This window comes from Danio rerio, chromosome 10 (assembly GCF_049306965.1).
Source record: "Danio rerio strain Tuebingen ecotype United States chromosome 10, GRCz12tu, whole genome shotgun sequence".
Classification (NCBI taxonomy): domain Eukaryota; kingdom Metazoa; phylum Chordata; class Actinopteri; order Cypriniformes; family Danionidae; genus Danio; species Danio rerio.
In genome coordinates this window covers 9,035,649-9,052,439 of record NC_133185.1, presented here as the reverse complement: position 1 = coordinate 9,052,439, position 16,791 = coordinate 9,035,649, and the positions used below count along the sequence as shown (strand labels likewise).

The 16,791-nt window shown below is 36.1% G+C and overlaps 1 protein-coding gene across 3 annotated transcripts; it reads right to left on the bottom strand.

The window, feature by feature from the left end:
• Nucleotides 1–8,130: 8,130 nt before the first annotated feature.
• On the bottom strand, nt 8,131–16,088 carry LOC141376302 (uncharacterized). 3 transcript variants are annotated; one of them, XR_012386123.1, is made up of 6 exons: nt 15,660–16,088; nt 15,195–15,572; nt 12,830–12,972; nt 10,797–10,883; nt 10,571–10,694; nt 8,131–8,715 (listed from the first exon to the last, which is right to left on the bottom strand). XR_012386123.1 is itself a non-coding variant. In XM_073914451.1 (5 exons), the coding sequence occupies exons 1-4, from the start codon at nt 15,772–15,774 to the stop codon at nt 10,818–10,820; spliced, it is 702 nt and encodes a 233-aa protein (XP_073770552.1). In that variant the 5' UTR covers nt 15,775–16,088; the 3' UTR covers nt 8,131–10,694; nt 10,797–10,817. The 3 variants fall into 3 exon arrangements, 1 of the variants encoding a protein (XP_073770552.1); XR_012386124.1 differs by having other exon boundaries at nt 8,131–8,554; nt 15,660–15,842; XM_073914451.1 differs by having other exon boundaries at nt 8,131–10,694.
• Nucleotides 16,089–16,791: the final 703 nt, after the last annotated feature.

The window sequence follows — 16,791 nt, the reverse complement described above, 5'->3', positions numbered from 1 at the left end:
ATCTGCTTGTCTCTGCTGACAGTCTTGTCTGCTGTCACTCCAGCTCTTCATCTCAGATGAAATAAAGTAGAAACTGTTGATGAAGCAAATCCATCTAAACTTATCAGCAGGCAGATCTGTCAATATAAGCAATTTAGAAACAGTTATACAGTCAAGTCTGATTAAAAGTCAGTCATAGCCAGCAAGCAACTTAAAAGAAGTCTAATAGACATCCAAACTGATGTCTTGGCTTGGACAAGGCTAAATTGGGTCTGTCAGTGAAAGCTTAATAAACGTTTAACAATAGACTAGTCATAAAACCGACAGCTAATGAATGACTAAATATGTCTGTTTGTTTGTTTGTTTGTTTGTTTGTTTGTTTGTTTGTTTGTTTTATTGTATGAATTCTTCTTTTTATTGGAGGAAGCATTATTACAGACTTAATTATAGCTGTATGGTAACCGTTTAATTACTTTAAAATAAATGGAACCATTTTTAAAAAATGTACCTTGTTCATATGGCCACATTTTCCACTTGTCATTCCCTAACTGGTCTCTTTCTTCAGTCAGGTCATTGATGTGGTTCAGTAACCACTTTCTTTTTCCTTTTAGGTTAGTGATATTAGTAAATATCTGCTCTCTTTCTTCAGTCAGGACCTTATTGTGATTCAGCAACTGCACTCATTCTTCATTGAGGTTAGTAATGTGTGCTAGTAAGTGTTTTCTCTGGATGGTGAAATACAGACAGATCACCATTACAGCTGTCAGCAAAAGAGCACACAGCAAACCCAAACACACTTCCACTGCTCTCTGCTTTCTGCTCTTCACTGAGATGCTTCCTGAGGATGAAAAACATACAATGTTTGATGTAGAACCTGCTGTTCTAGCTGGTTCCTTAATCTAGCTTTTCTAATAAACATAGCACCGGTCTTTGCTAATATTGTTAATGTTTAATAATAAATTGTTTAGGCCCCCCTTATGTAAGTAACTTAAAAGTTTATGTTAATAGCTGTAACTGTAAATAACCACATTGTCAATAAGTTAAAGCGCGCATGATCATGTGACAAAAATGTGTGACTTTCGTTTGACTTTTTTTCTGGTTCTTTGAGTTTGCTATGTTTTCCTCATGTTTTGAAGTTCCTTTTATCGGTTAGCATGTAGGGTCATTGCTACTGAATGACACTTTAGATCATCAGATTCATTTTCCTACTGTGGCAGTTACAGTGGGGCAAAAAAGTATTTTGTCAGCAACCAATTGTGCAAGTCCTCCCACTTAAAATGATGAGAGGCCTGTAAATTTCATCATAGGTACACCTCAACTATGAGAGACAAAAGGAGAAAAATAAAAACAGAAAATTACATTGTAGGATTTTTATTTAGAATTATTTAGAATTTATTTGCAAAGTATGATTGGAAAATAAATATTTGGTCAATAGCAAAGCTGAAGCTGAGGTTGGAGACTAAGGAAGCTAAGGTGCTTTAGGGTTAGCTCACTTTGCGATCACAACCCAACGACTAATCTAAGTCTAATTTTGATACCGACTATGCCACCTAGGATTCAATCCCAGGAAAAATATAAAAAGGTCACACAGATTCGTCTCTTTTAACAGTTTAAGGAGCAGACAGTAGACACGAGTAAATACAAAAATAAAAAAATTCCTAATTCTTTTAAAAGGACAAACTCTAAAATAGGTCCTGATGACCCGTCAGCTCTAGAGGGCTTCCTCACGAAAAGGTGGTGAAATTCAATCCGCACATAGAAAATACTCAATATCATACACTCAAATCAATGTTCTCAAAAGGAGGCAGTAACTCACAGGACTGGGGCTACCCACAAGAGTGATCACCCGTGAAAGTTTTTCACCATACACTTTCACACCACAGCACACTCCAGTCACACATCTGATGCATCAAAAGTGTCCCACAGCACACACTGGCACAGCAGCAGCACCACCATAAAGGTTCCTTCACCCGTGGGCCCCCAGCCCCTGCAAGAAAAAGAAAGAAAATACCAAAAGCCACCAATGGGAAAGGGGCTTCACTCTCAAACAGGTTCATTTTACATGGAGCACAGATACAGAAACCAGTAATTCAGAAATCAATATACATTGATAATGACGGTCTCTTGAAATGGACTAATTATACAGTCACAGAAAAGTAACATTCACAAAATACACTTTTTGAACATGGGCACAATTTCACCACATCAATGATGGACCGCTCAAAGTTGTCAGCTCCTGGTCTGCCAACGCAACTGGACCTTCTATTCACTTTAAAATACAGTAAAAAAAGGAGTTTAGACAGAGTTCAGTCAGAACTCAGACAGTAGTATCACTCAGAAAGTAGCATTAAATGCTCCTGGATTGTAGTATGAATGTTCCTAAACAGCAGCGACAGAAATGTGGGCATGTTTATGATCCGAACGAGAAGGAGATTCCAAACATGAATGCAGGTGCTCTTATATCAAATCCGCCTATAGATATAAAGTCTCCAACCGCACTAAAACTGACAGTGGGGCAGTCAGTCATCCAATCAGTCCAAACACTAATGGAAACATTCACACATTCACCAGGCAGGCTGGAAGCCATTGACGGCACTCACACACACCCACCCAAACAGGAAATGGAATTTAGAATATGCCTAACAACAGGCTACAGCCCTCAGCACTAAATAGGGGAGTACTCTGCACTGATTGCTCATTGCAGATGTCAATCACCATCACTTACCTCATGTACCCTATCACACTTTGTTATATACTCTGCTATGACAGAGGTCAAACATTTTCTTTATGTCTTTACAAGGTTTTCACACACTGATGCTGGTATTTTGACCTATTCCTTGCTGGGCAACTCTTTCAAACCTTTTTTTTTTTATTTCAACTCCCTCCAAAGATTTTCTATGAGGTTGAGAGATCTGGAGGCTGGCTAGGCCACTCCAGGACTTGCTTCTTATGAAGCCGTTCCTTTGTTGTCCGGGTGGTGTGTTTGGGATCATTGTCATGCTGAAAGACCCAGCCACATTTCACTTTTAATGTCCTTGCTGATAGAAGGAGGTTTTCACTCAAAATCTTACGATAATGGCCCCTTTCATTCTTTCCTTTACATTGATCAGTCATCCTTGTCCCTTTGCAGAAAACAGCCCCGAAGCATGATGTTTCCACCACATGCTTCAAAGTATGGTGTTATTTGGATGCAACTCACCATTTTTCTTTTCCAAACACAAGCTGAGTTTTTACCAAAGAGCTCTATATTGGTTTCATCTAACCACATGACATTCTCCCAATCTTCTCCTGGATCATTCAAACGCTCTCTACTCTCTATCTTCTAAACTTCAGATGGGCCTGGACATTTAGGGCACACTCATATTATGTACAGTTGCCTTGAACAGGGCCAAAGCACGCTTGTGACCCCTCCCGTCTACCCCGACGGTCCGCACTCACATTACATTCGGGCCTGGGCACGCTTACGTCATCGATGATGCGCTGGTCAGAAGCGCTCTCGCTCAGCACAGTGGAGATTTCTTTAGTTATGTCATTTGTCATGCAGTGACACACAGTCAAATATTTCGCCAAACAGATCAGCCGCTTTTGACGCTCATAAACAATCATAAAGTCCTCCTGCTGCAGGAATTAGGAGGTGTTCAGAGGAGTTCAGATACAAAAGCCTCTGTAGCATCTGAAATATTCTTAAATAGTGTTTCCTCAGTGTAATCAGAATCAGAATCAGCTTTATTGCCAAGTTTGCTTCACACACACAAGGAATTAGTTTTGGCTACAGCAGCTTCCAGTGTACAAAAAGTGAAAACACAAAATAAATATGAAGAAAGATGATAAACATTAAACAAAGATGCAGTTAGTCAAAAAGCTCTGAATGTTGAGTTGTACAGTATGTACAGATTTGTTACAGGTTCTGTGTACAAATGCGTATGAAAAAGTATTGCATTGTATTTTGATAGGTGCTTAGTACAAGTGCGTATAAGAAAGTATTTCACGATTAATGCACAGTTGGGGACTATTTAACTGTTCACGAGGCAGATGGCCTGAGGAAAGAAACTTTTCCTGTGTCTGACTGTAAGTTTAGATGTTTCACTTATAGCGATGAATAATAGCGATGAACAAGTTATGTTTATTGTCTTTAAAGGGAAATAGCTGAACATAAAAATAGGAGGCTGAGAAAATGCTCTTCTTCTGAGAAAATTGCAGAGATTTCCATTTTAACCAAAATAATTTACAAATAAGGAGAACCACAGGATATATTAGATCAACAATGGATATGTAAATGTCCCAGCTAACCTCAAAGTTTCTTTTAAAATAGAGAGCAAGTATAGATGTATTAAGGGGTCAGTTGCTGACTACTAAGATCTATTTCTAGACTGTTTTTAGGAAAGAGACATTTAAAGTGATGTTGTGCCTTTTGGGATGCGCCACAAAATGAGTTTTCCTTGCAGAGCACAAGTTTCTAAAAGGCACAAAAGTCTGAATTAGTGAATTTAGGTAACTGAGTGCAGAGCCAGTGATCATATATGCCTAATCATAAATGCCTTGAATGTGATTGAATTTTAAGACCGTAGGGATGAAAATGGCCCATTAAAACATTCTGGATCAGGTGCAGAGGTTTGATTTACCAAGACAGCATTGCAATCGTCCAGTCTGGACAAACAAAAACTTGAACAAGGAGTTGTGTAGCATGCCTAAACGGGCAGGGTTTTTATCTCCCTAATGTTCTAGCAGGTGAATCAGCAAGAGTGGGTGGTTCTATCAATGTATTCTGTGTAAACCACAAGGTTCCTGGCATACTGGAAAGAGTTATTATTGGTGGATTTAGCTTTTTTATTATTATTTACAGAAAATAGGACAAATGACAGAAGAGGAAAAAATAGAAATAAAAACAAAGGACAAAGAACTAAAGTCTTAAAAGTTTTAAAATCAAGTCATTATACATTTGACATACATTATCACAAATTGTTTACAATGACATACTCAGACCATTTTGCCAGTACTTCTCTTCTGGATCTAGCTTGATGGAGAAGATGTGAAGAAGCATGGACTAGCCGAATACACATGCAGCTCTGCTTAGCAAGGTTGAGTTGAGATTATGGTTCTTCATCCAGCATATAGCTGTCAGACATGTTGAAATGTGATTAATGATCATCAGATCAGGCCAGAATAAAGGTAACGGTAGAGTTGAGTGTCATTAGCATAGTAGCAATAGGACATGCCATGAACAGCAGATTCGTGACAAAGATGGAAAAGAGAAATGGTAATGAGACCTGAGACACTCCAGTAAGTAAGATGACACAACTTTGAGACTTGACCAGTTCAAGATGTACCTAAAAGCCAGGTTGGGGATCAGCCATTGAGTTTCAGTCAGCATTATTGCAGCTAGTTGAATTGGTGTGTTCCACACGTTGTCTTTCTTCAGGTTAACGTAGGATTGAGAATGTCAATCAGTATGTAGAATCATTATCAGCAGACTACTGCCTCCTGGTGGTGCATATAGACACGTCCTTTCATATTGACACAGGGCACATGTGCTCTTTTTCAACAACTGCGGATCATTTGATGTGTTTGTGTGCAGTTTTTTGAACTAGACATGAGTCAACGCAAGCCTACAACACTTAGTTTTGGTTGATGCTAGTTTGGCGTTGAAAAACACATACAACTGGACCACAGTTAAGATAAGAGACCACAGATGAGATAAACTTTGTCATAAAGGTTAAAAGAAGAATCTTGTGGTTGAATGTGTTAAACGCAGTGGGTACAGAAAATTGAGAATTTTAAAGGCTGTTCGATTAACTCTCAGAGCTTTAACAAACTGACAATAGGGTTGAGTCAGTCAGTCTTGTGAAGCCAGACAGCTTATTGTCCAGGTTGTTCTTTGTGAGAAATATAAAATTAAATAAATGTAATATATTTAACATGTTTGTTCTCGGGCAACACCGTGGTTCAGTGGTTAGCACAATCACCTCACAGCAAAAAGGTCACTGGTTTAAATCTTGGCTGGGTCAATTGGTATTTCTGTGTGGAGTTTTCATGTTCTCCCCGTGTTGGCGTGGGTTTCCTCCGGGTGCTGGAGTTCCCCCCACAGTTCAAAGACATGCACTATAGGTGAATTGGGTTATCTAAAATGTCCGTAGTGTATGTGTGTGAATGAGAGTGCATGGGTGTTTCCCAGTGATGGCTTGCAGCTGGTAGGGCATCCGCTGCGTAAAACATATGCTGGATAAGTTGGCGATACATTCCGCTGTGGCGACCATAGATTAATAAAGGGACTAAGCCGAGAATAGAACGAATAAATCTATAAATGAATGAATTTAAAATCCTGCATTGTGCTGTTCAGTGAAACCATCTTCATATTAAAAGCTACGAAAATACTATAAAATGCTAGACTATAAGCTCCACATTATAAAAGTGTGCAAAAATGTTTTATTCATTGTCATAAGACATTCTAACATTAAACATTAATACAACAAAATAATCTAAAAAGAAATACCTATAAGAGCAGAAGTTTAGATCACCAAACTATTTTGATTACCCTATTACAGTGGTTCTCAAACGTTTTTCATCAAGTATCACCTCAGAAAAAAGTGGTCTTTTCAAGTACCACCATAATGAGCAGTTTTGAAATACAGTGGCGTATTAGGTCTAGTGAAACAGCTTAAGCTCTGTACAGTTTAAAAACGTGGCATATTAGTTCCTATTATGGAGTACATTTAAATTAAAATGTGCTTTTAAAAGTAAAAAAAGGGTAGGTTACTGTTCTTAAAAAGTAAAAAAATAATAATAATAATATAACTCCTGGTTTATTAGCACCTGGAAATGTTGCCTGGACCGCATAAATATAGGCGTAATGTCATCATATTCATATATAAATCATTTTTGATAATTTATTTAAATATATGTAGCATGTACATATTACATATTTGATTCATCCGCGTACCACTAGAAGAAAGCCTGCGTACCACTAGTGGTACACGTACCACAGTTTGAGAACCACTGCCCTATTACGTTATAAATGATACAAACTGTCAAGAAAATACAATTCTAGGTTTAAAATCCTAATTTATAAACAGAAAACATGAAATATGTTAAGAATTTTGGCTAATACCAAATAATATTCCAGATGTAAATAAAAACAGTGAGATACAATCCCCCAAGTCACATTTTAGTATAAACAGTGTAAGTGTAAACAATTACTTTCAAATTACAGAAACAAATGATGTATTACGCTTTACATTTTGAGAGAAATTTACAAATGCAACCAAAGCACAGGATAGCAATAAGTAAATGACTTTAGGTAACCGTCAATCCAAAATATTAAGCATGATCACTAGACACAACATTACTACTGTATGTTTTTTTGTAAATGTTGATCAGCAATAATGATCATGTGGAAATTACTGCTTTTTGCCTTGGCATGACTTTCTCAGTCTGCATACAATACAAAGGCAGAGGACAGTAACTTCATAATTGGGGTCAAAGGTCAGGTGTGAGCTGGAGATTTTTTTAATGCTGATAAAAGTCATTACTAAAACATTTTGTTCTAAAAAATCTTTGAAGTCACTCTAGGTCTTTTGCCTTTGTAGGGCAGTGCTGCAGAGATAATCGAGATATTGTATAACACATGTAGAGGTAAACCATTTATTAATGATAAAATAGTGGTCAAGAGAGCTTATTTCACTTCAACTTAACAAAAAATGTGCAAATAGAAAAAAAACACCAGCAAATTAAGAAAACATCTTCATCTGTTTGACAGCACATGTGTTGCAATTCCTAGATTACAGCATGAGCAACAAATTAACAATCTGTATGATTGCTACATTAAGTAATCTATATGTTAAATGAGCCGTAATCAATTAATTTCCTAATAACATATCAGTAACTAATGATCCAAATGTATATGTTAACTACCACAATAGTTAAAGTTATGTACTTAAGCTTCCTGTTGTCTATTTGCTTAAGTTTTCATTATTTTATGACTTTACATATTGAGGCACAGTATTTTAACATGAAAGAGTAATGATGCTTGATAACCAGATTGAAAATTTTATTTGAAAATTCAACAACAACATGTTAGATCAAATTTATGAAGACACTTTCATTGTTTTCAATAAACTTGTAAATAGACAAAATACATATTAGCCAATAGAAGACTTGTAAAGCATTTATTTTAATACAACTTCCATGATGACTTTTGTAAAGCATAATGACATTGTGTAGTGCTGTTATGCAAACAGCCGCATGCAGAGAGAAAGAAAGAACATATTTATTTTAATAAAAACTAATGAAAATATCCAACAGGGACAACACATACAAATTATAATGACCTGATTAAGAAGTAAAGTCCCATTTAGACAATACAAATTTTATTGTCTAGATAAATTCTTGACAAATTTGCCAGACTGTCCTGTCATTAAGAAGCTGTATGAATGACAAATATCTTACAAATTGTCTGTTTATTGTTTCTCCTTAAAAAAAACAAACAAAAAAAAACCTCTTTGGTTGTTTTTGCAGTATGCTTTGGGTCTTTCTCCATCTGCTCTGTGAAGCGTCGTCCAATGAGTTCTGAAGCTCTTGCCTAATATGAGCAGAAAATATTCTCTGAAACACGTCAGAATTCATCCTGCTGCTTTTGTCAGCAGTCACATCATCAAGCAGTCATACATGCCACCACCATGCTTCACTGCTAGGATCATGTGCAGTTCCTCTCCTTCTCCATACTCTTCTCTTCCCATCACTCTGGTTAATATATGATAAAAAATAAGCTTCTGATTTATACAACTGACAGTTGGTAAATACACTACAAAAATGATTTTCTTTCTTATAGTTTTTGTGTGATTTTTAGTCCCAATATCTTAAAATTCTTAAACCAATAAACATTTTCTTGAAAGATTTTTAGTCAAAATTATGTGAATTTTTCATTAAAAAAAGCTCAATAATCTGCCAATTAGGGTAATTGAAAAAAAGATTGTTTTAGGTTTTAAATAAGATTATTTTACTTATCTCATTGGCAGATTAATTTGTTTTACAAAAAAAATTCACTTAATTTAGAATTATTTCTGAAAATGTAAAAATTTATATGTGAGTATGTCTAGAAAATGCTTCCTGATTTACTTTGATTTTAATTTAAATAGATGTTTCAAGTTATTTGAACTACAAAATACAATATGAATTTTTTTCAGTAGTAACATTTATATCCAATTTAAAAAAAACGTATCTTTATTGTCTCTATGTTTGACTGTTGGGCAGCGTCTTGTGCCTGAATAATAATAAAAATAAGTATGTTATTGGCTACTTCCAGCTGCTTTTGTTTCTGCCAGCCCATATTAATGTTTTGTGTCTAATTATTTAGATTTGTGGCAAGTAGTCATATAAAAAGTTAGATCAATAGGAAGTTGTTTCTGCAGAATAATATTTAGAATTGTCTTAAAACATATATTTTATGATGTAAGCAACACAGCTACAGCGAATAAAATCGATAATGTGTGTTTTAAATTTATGGTGTGCGAATAATCAAGGATTGACGATAATTTGTTATATTGTTTGCACCAAAGGGGCCCCAAATAAAATCCTGTTTAGGGCCCCCTGAAGGCTTGGGCCGGCCCTGCTCTGGTACATATTGTTCTTGATCTCATCCACCCATAGGATGTTATTCCAGAATTGTGAAGGCTTTTTTTATAACTCTAATCTGGCCTTCCTGTTTTTGAGGCTCACCAATGGTTTACATCTTGTGGTGAACCCTCTTTATTCACGTAGTCTTCTCTTGATTATGAAGTGGACTCGGACACACATACACCTTTTAGAGAGTGTTCTTAATCTGTCCAACTGTTCTAAAGGGTGTTTTTTTCACGAGGGAAAGAGTTCTTTGGTTGTCCACCACTGTTGTTTCCGTGGTCTTCTTGGTCTTTTGGTGTTGCTGAGGTCATTGTTGTGTTCTTTCTTTTTAAGAATGTTCCAAACAGTTGTTCTGGCCTTATATGAGGTTTCTGCTATATCTCTGATGGGTTTGCTTTGTTTTTTCAGCCTAGTGATGGCTTGCTTGACTGATAGTGACAGCCCTTTGGATCTCATCTTGAGAGTTGACAATAACAGATTCCAAATGCAAACAGCACACTCTGGGTATTTTATCTGCTAATTGTAATAATGAGTGACAATAAGGCAATAACAGACACCCGGCCATGGAACAGCTGAGAAGCCAATTGTCCCATTACATTTGGTCCCTTAACAAGTGAGAGGCACATATGCAAACTGTTGTAATTCCTACAGCGTTCAGCTAACAGTCTTGCAGTTAAAGCACACTTAATTGTTTAATTTCAAATCCACTGTGTTGGTGTTTAGAGGCAAAACTTTGGAGGCAAAACCGTCCCGATATTTAGCTAACTGTATATATACCTGCAAGATGCATAGGTGATAAAGTCCATAATATCTGTTAAACTGAATAAAGAACAATCTGTGTCAAATCAAGATCATAAAAGACAACAAGCTACACATAAGTACAGTTTAAAATTCTTGATGCAGTGTGTGTGTGTGTGTGTGTGTGTGTGTGTGTGTGTGTGTGTGTGTGTGTGTGTGTGTGTGTGTGTGTACTTCTTACATAATGAGTAATTTAAGGGTTAATATGTGTCCTCTCACAGATCCATCCATGGGCAGTACTGCAGGCACGAGAAAAGTACTTTGTTTCAGCCACTACAGCGCAGTTGATGCTGTCAAACCCAAACCTAAAACATTCAATGTTTCAACATCAGAAATTGTACTTTGAATAATTTATGCTCAGTGTATCTATGATACTAACTGTATAAAGTAAATTAGTGATCACTCACCCATTTGCCACTGAAGGGTCGTCAATCCATTTCCAGTCTCCAACCAACCCATAAAGTGTTATTCTGGAGAAACTTTTTCAAAAAGGTCTGTAATGATAAAATATAGGCCTATGCTATTTTGTGCCTGTATAAAACATGATTACAATTTACTTGACCACCTTTTAATGTTCAATTAAAGACAAAATAAATAAAAAAAATCAGTAGCATCAGTGTAGATCAGAGGTTCAAATCTCAGGAAAAAAATGGCAGGATGCAATATCACAGGATGATTAAAAAAAATGACTAAGTTACATTTTAATAATAATAAAAAAATAACAACAACCATATCTCTTAACAGAAATACACATAAAATGCTAATGAATGACAAGATCTCCACCTCCTGACTCATGTGAAATCATGCATTTTAATATAGCACAGTACGTCATTGACACAACCACTGTGACGATTCCCTAAACTGCAAAAGCTTTAGAATATATGAAGGTAGACTTTAAATTAATTTATGCTAAATATGAGCGGCCCAAGTCATAAAAGAATATTTTGTAATTTTTTCACAAGGAAAGGATTCCCTAAGACTGAGCCCGTTTTAAATGAAGAAGCAGAAAACACAAGTCCAACTCTAAAATTAAAGCAAATTAAAGTCTTTAAACCAGTAAAGTTGCGAAGTAGCCTACATGCAGATTCACAATTCATCCACACAATTCATTTATGTTGTTTTAACACATTTCCCAGAGATGGGTTGTGGCTGGAAGGGCATCCGCTGCGTAAAAACTTGCTGGATAAGTTGGCGGTTCATTCCGCTGTGGTGACCCCTGATTAATAAAGGGACTAAGCTGACAAGAAAATGAATGAATGTTTTAACACAAATTGATTGAGTTAACTTAATAATAAGTGGATTTGAGCACAAGATATTTAAGCTGTCCCCCTCAAAAAAAATAAGAATTGTGTTGTTTCAGCTGGTTCTCTGATATCTACATATAGGCATGTGGCTTAGGTAAGTTAAAAATGCTCCAGAAACACTATTTAATGCAAACTATTTATTACTCCAGAAAATATCCCTTAAATCATAAGCTCATTATCAACTATTTTTGGAACGGAAGTGAGCTATGCTCTGACGCTCTGCAGCTCAGTGTCTGCTTTCTCATTTACAAACACAGACATAGTATACAAGGTTTACACTCCATTGTAATGTACTTTACACTGTAAAAATTGCTTGTTATTTGTCCCTACCCTACCCCACTCCACCCTAAAGCCTAAACTTAACCCTCACAGGAAGCCTGTAACAAATTTAAAATTGTATCAAAAGTCATTATATGAATCTTAAGCATTTTGATTTACAGGCACACAAAGTTAATAAAGTACAACAAATTCATACCCCTTTCATTATACAACTTTGTGTCCCTGTAAATCACAAAATCCTGTACACAAACACATACACTGCAAAAAGTGCTTTTCTTGCTTAGATTTTTTGTCTTGTTCGTAGTCTAAATATCTAAACTTTCTTATATCAAGAGAAATTTTCTAGACAAGCAAAACATATTGCTTTTATTTGAAAAATAATATGCCAATATCAAGTGAGTTTATCCTTAAAACAAGCCAAATAATCTGCCAATGGGGTAAGCAAATTAATCTTGTTTTTTCTTTTGACGTAAGATTATTTTGCTTACCCCATTGGCAGATTATCTGGCTTGTTTTATGGAAAAATTCACTTAATATTGGCATATTATTTCTTAAAACAAGACAATAGGGTTTGCTTGTCTAGAAAATTCTTCTTGATTTAGGAGTTTTTAGATATTTGGACTAGATACAAGACAAAAAATCTAAGCAAGAAAAGCATTTTTTGCAGTGTACAATGTGACTCATGTGACTTGACTGTAGTTACATTTTTCTAAAATGCAGTTCTATATATATGATCCACGTCAAGGTTTAAAAATAAAAAAGTAAAATCATTTAAAAGCTTTTATAAGATCTGAAATACTGTAGTGTTTCAATAACTGTAGTAGATGAACAAACAAAATCATTTCTTTGTTGCTTACTGTTTCCTCTGTTGTCTTTGCGATGACCAGATCTGCTTTTCTCTGTTGACAGTCTCGTCTGCTGTCCTCCCAGCTCTTCTCAGATGAAATATAATAGAAACTGGAGCTGTAGTAAATCCACTTAAAGTTGTCAGCACGCTGATCTGTTTATAACAAGAGTTTAAAAATTAATTTAAATTAGTCAATCTCCATAGTCATGTCAGGATGAGCTGATAAAACATCAAAATAGTCCACACGACTATAATCATTTAACATCTCATGATGTAAAAAGATGCATTTTTGTAATAAACAACTCAATTCTCCCATGGATTTTCAAATATTACTTTCATCCTCCCAGATGCCTTGTTTTTTATTCCTTGTTCCTTATGCCTGTGCTCTCTGCTCAGCTTGTTTGTCCACAAAGTTAGCCTCATTTGTTGCGCTAGTTATTGGTTTTTCACCACCCCCATGGCTTTTTTTACCATGGATTCAACAACCCTTTTAAACTGACCATGGTGGTTTATGAGGGACATTAAGTGAGTTCCTAAATTATGACCCGACAAAATGTTGATCCCCTTCAGGACACCACTCCATTTTGTTTGCCACACCAGTTATAAGGTCCAGCACTCCATAGTCTCGCTCCATCATAACTACCGTGGGCATGGTCACTGTCCCAGGTCATCACCCTAGGCTAATATATCAGAGACTCATAGCCTTGCCCATTCAAGGCCACAGTTCCTGAGCCTCCACCTGCCATGGTCACAGTACCATAGCACTCTCGCATCATAACTTCTGCTCATGAACCATGCCTCACCATGATCACAAACCCAAAAGCTTGCCCTGTTTGTGGCCACCATCTCAGGTTGTCGACCAACCACAACTGTTGTACTGAAATCTCATCCTTTCATGCGAGCTGTCCTGAGCTGCATCGGCTTCCCTTGCTTCTACTTTCTGCCCTGCCTCAGTGAACGTCCCCCACACAGACCTGGTCCCTAACCAATTGTTTGCCTTTGCTCTACTTCTCTTCTTGACTCTTTATATTGGAGGATCTAGACGCTACTGCTTTCTGTGGTTCAAAGTTTCATCAGTGCAGTAACTTCTAGCTATTTCTACACTGTAAAAATGTAAAAGTTGAAATTACTTTGTTTTTTGTTGGTTTGGCAAAAATCTGTACAAATGTCTGTACTACTACATTTAACACATTTACTTGATTGACCCTAATAAAAACAATTCTCTATTAAGTTAAAAAGATGAGCTTTGTTAGCAAAACTGTTCAGAAAGACTTTTAATGTGAATTTTCTTCTCACATTTACCTAGTTCACTCTACAAAAAGAAACGCTTAGCGCAGATGGACTGTTTATTTGTCTTTAAATTTAACTGGCATATACTGTATATGGAAGGTTTTTCCTACCAAAATGAAAACCCAAATGCCCAAAAAGATCAACCAAAAAAATCAAACTCTCAAAACAACTACCCAAATGATAAATCAAACAATCAAATAATGAGTCAAAATTCATTCTCAAAACGGAAATCACATGTATTTGATATTTAATTTTCATGAACGACTCTTGTAATAATTAAATGACAAATCAAATGCTCAAACTATAATTCAAAGGGAGGAACCGGTTTCTGATCTCCTGATTACACACACACAGCTGAAAGCTCATGATGGACTATATACTAGGACTATAAAGACACCTCATTCACACAGACCTCTTTTGCCGAGTCTTGTTTTACCCTGTGAAGCATTACAAAGCATTTTTCCCTGTTTGTCCTGCCATGTTTTGATACTTGTCCTTTTTACCATTATTCCTGTTGTACCTTCTGCCCTTTTTCTAATTCTGTATCTAATAAATGTTTTGTCAACATTTGTCTGTTTTTGTTGTTGTTGTTGTTCTGATACCTACAGTAGTATCAGTATTTCCAAAAGATTTATTTTGTTCCCTGTTGCTGTTATCTTCAGATATTTTTGGTCTGTGCAACTGATGTTTTCAAACATTGAGTGCACGAGAAAAAGCGAAAGGAAATAAGGATTGTGTATTTTTTGTTCACTCAACTTCAGGTATTCCAGTTCGGCAGACAAATAATGTTCAGTTGGCACAACTAAAAAAGTTTTGTTACAGAGTAGTTCACCAGAAAACGAATAATCTTATGTTAACCCAAATAAATATTTTTTTGTATTACTGACAAATAATTTTTTGATTTCAAAAGTTGAGTGTACAAGAAAAAGCATTTTTTTTTTACAGTGTAGGAACAATGAAATCATTTCTCAGGGGTGAAATGGCCTTTAAATTATGATGATGTGTGGAAATAAAAAGAGTTGTAGACTGTTGAAGACAAAGAAGTATAGTCAAGACATACTGGGGATGATTAAAGGGAACTTTACCCTGTTCATGAAGCCATTGACGTAGCTGGTTCTGCTCATTCCCTATCTTGTCTTTTTCTTTGGTCAGGTCATCGTTGAGTTTTAATATCTGCTCTTTTTTTTTGGTCAGGTCATCGTTGAGTTTTGATATCTGCTCTTTTTCTTTGGTCAGGTCTTTGTTGAGTTTTGATAACTTCTCTATTTCTTCAGTCAAGTCATTGTTGCGATTCAGTATCTCTTCTCGTTCTTCATTGAGTTCAGTGATGTGTTTTAGTAAGTGTTTTCTCTGGATGCTAAAATACACACAGAGGACTATTAAAGCAGTCAGCAGAAGAACACACAGCAAACCCAAACAGACTTCAACTGCTCTCTGCTTTCTGCTCTTCACTGAGACGCTTCCTGAGGATGAAAAACATGAGAATACATTTCAACACCTCACATTTATGATTGTTATAATTTATGATTGTTATATAATAAATAAAGTACCTGTGAGTCGAAGTGGCTGTTGATTCTCTCTACATGTCCTCAGCTCAAGACTTCCTTCATGGTCTACATTTTGATAAATAGCCTCGGGGATCTCGGAGTCGATCATTATGAACATTTTTTTTTAGTCTGCATTGGTCTTCTCTTCTCTTCTCTTCTCTTCTCTTCTCTTCAGTTCTATGTTCTTAACATACAAACTTCTGTAAAAACTTTTCACACCAGCTAACCACTTTTTACAAACACTTTACCAAGCCGCATTTAAAGAAGAAAAAATAATCTAGTCTACATTTCCCCCCTGCTTTAACTGGTTCCCTAATCGTGTTTTTCTACTAAACATGACATTGTTTATTGCTAATATTGTTAACAAATTGACAATTAGATTAAGCTCCTCTGTTGTAAGTCACTTTATAAAAGTTCTACATGACTAAATGTAAATAACTACAAATCAATTAACAAGATTTAAAGCTCACGATCACGTGACAAAGACGTGTGTGCATTTTTTGACTTTGTCTTTGAGTTTGCTGTTACTTCCTCATGTTTTCATGTTATTTGTGTTGGCGACCTTGTATGATCATTGGCTCATCAGATTCCTTGTCCTTACATTTAATTATTTATTGGACACTTGAAGAGTTCAGATGCTAAAGTGACTAATTTCAAATAAGCAGAGTCTAAACCTTTCATCTAAAATGCAATAGTATCTGGATCCAGCTTTTATGATTCAAGCTGAGATTGCATGGCTCAGAGATAGTAATGCTAGTAATGTCACTGTGAGGGGTAGGGTTAGGGGTGGGGTTAGGTGAGCACATTAACAACAAAAAGCATTGGATGCAGCTCAGATTGCATCTGCACCCAGTCTGTAGCCAGACCCATCTCCTAAAATAAGCATTTTTCTCAGTGCAGGTTCAGTAATTTCACTTTTATAGTGATTAATAGTTTTTTTTTCATTACCTTTAAAGTGTAATAACTGAACAAATAAAGGAGGCTGACAGAACAGTCAATAAGTTTATAAGAAAAATCCTGACTCTTCACTCTCATCCAAAACAGGGAATAAATGAGGCAACACAGTGGGTCAGTGGTTAGCACTGTTGTCTCACAGCAGAAAGGTTGCTAGTTTGAGTCCCAGCTGGGCCAGTTG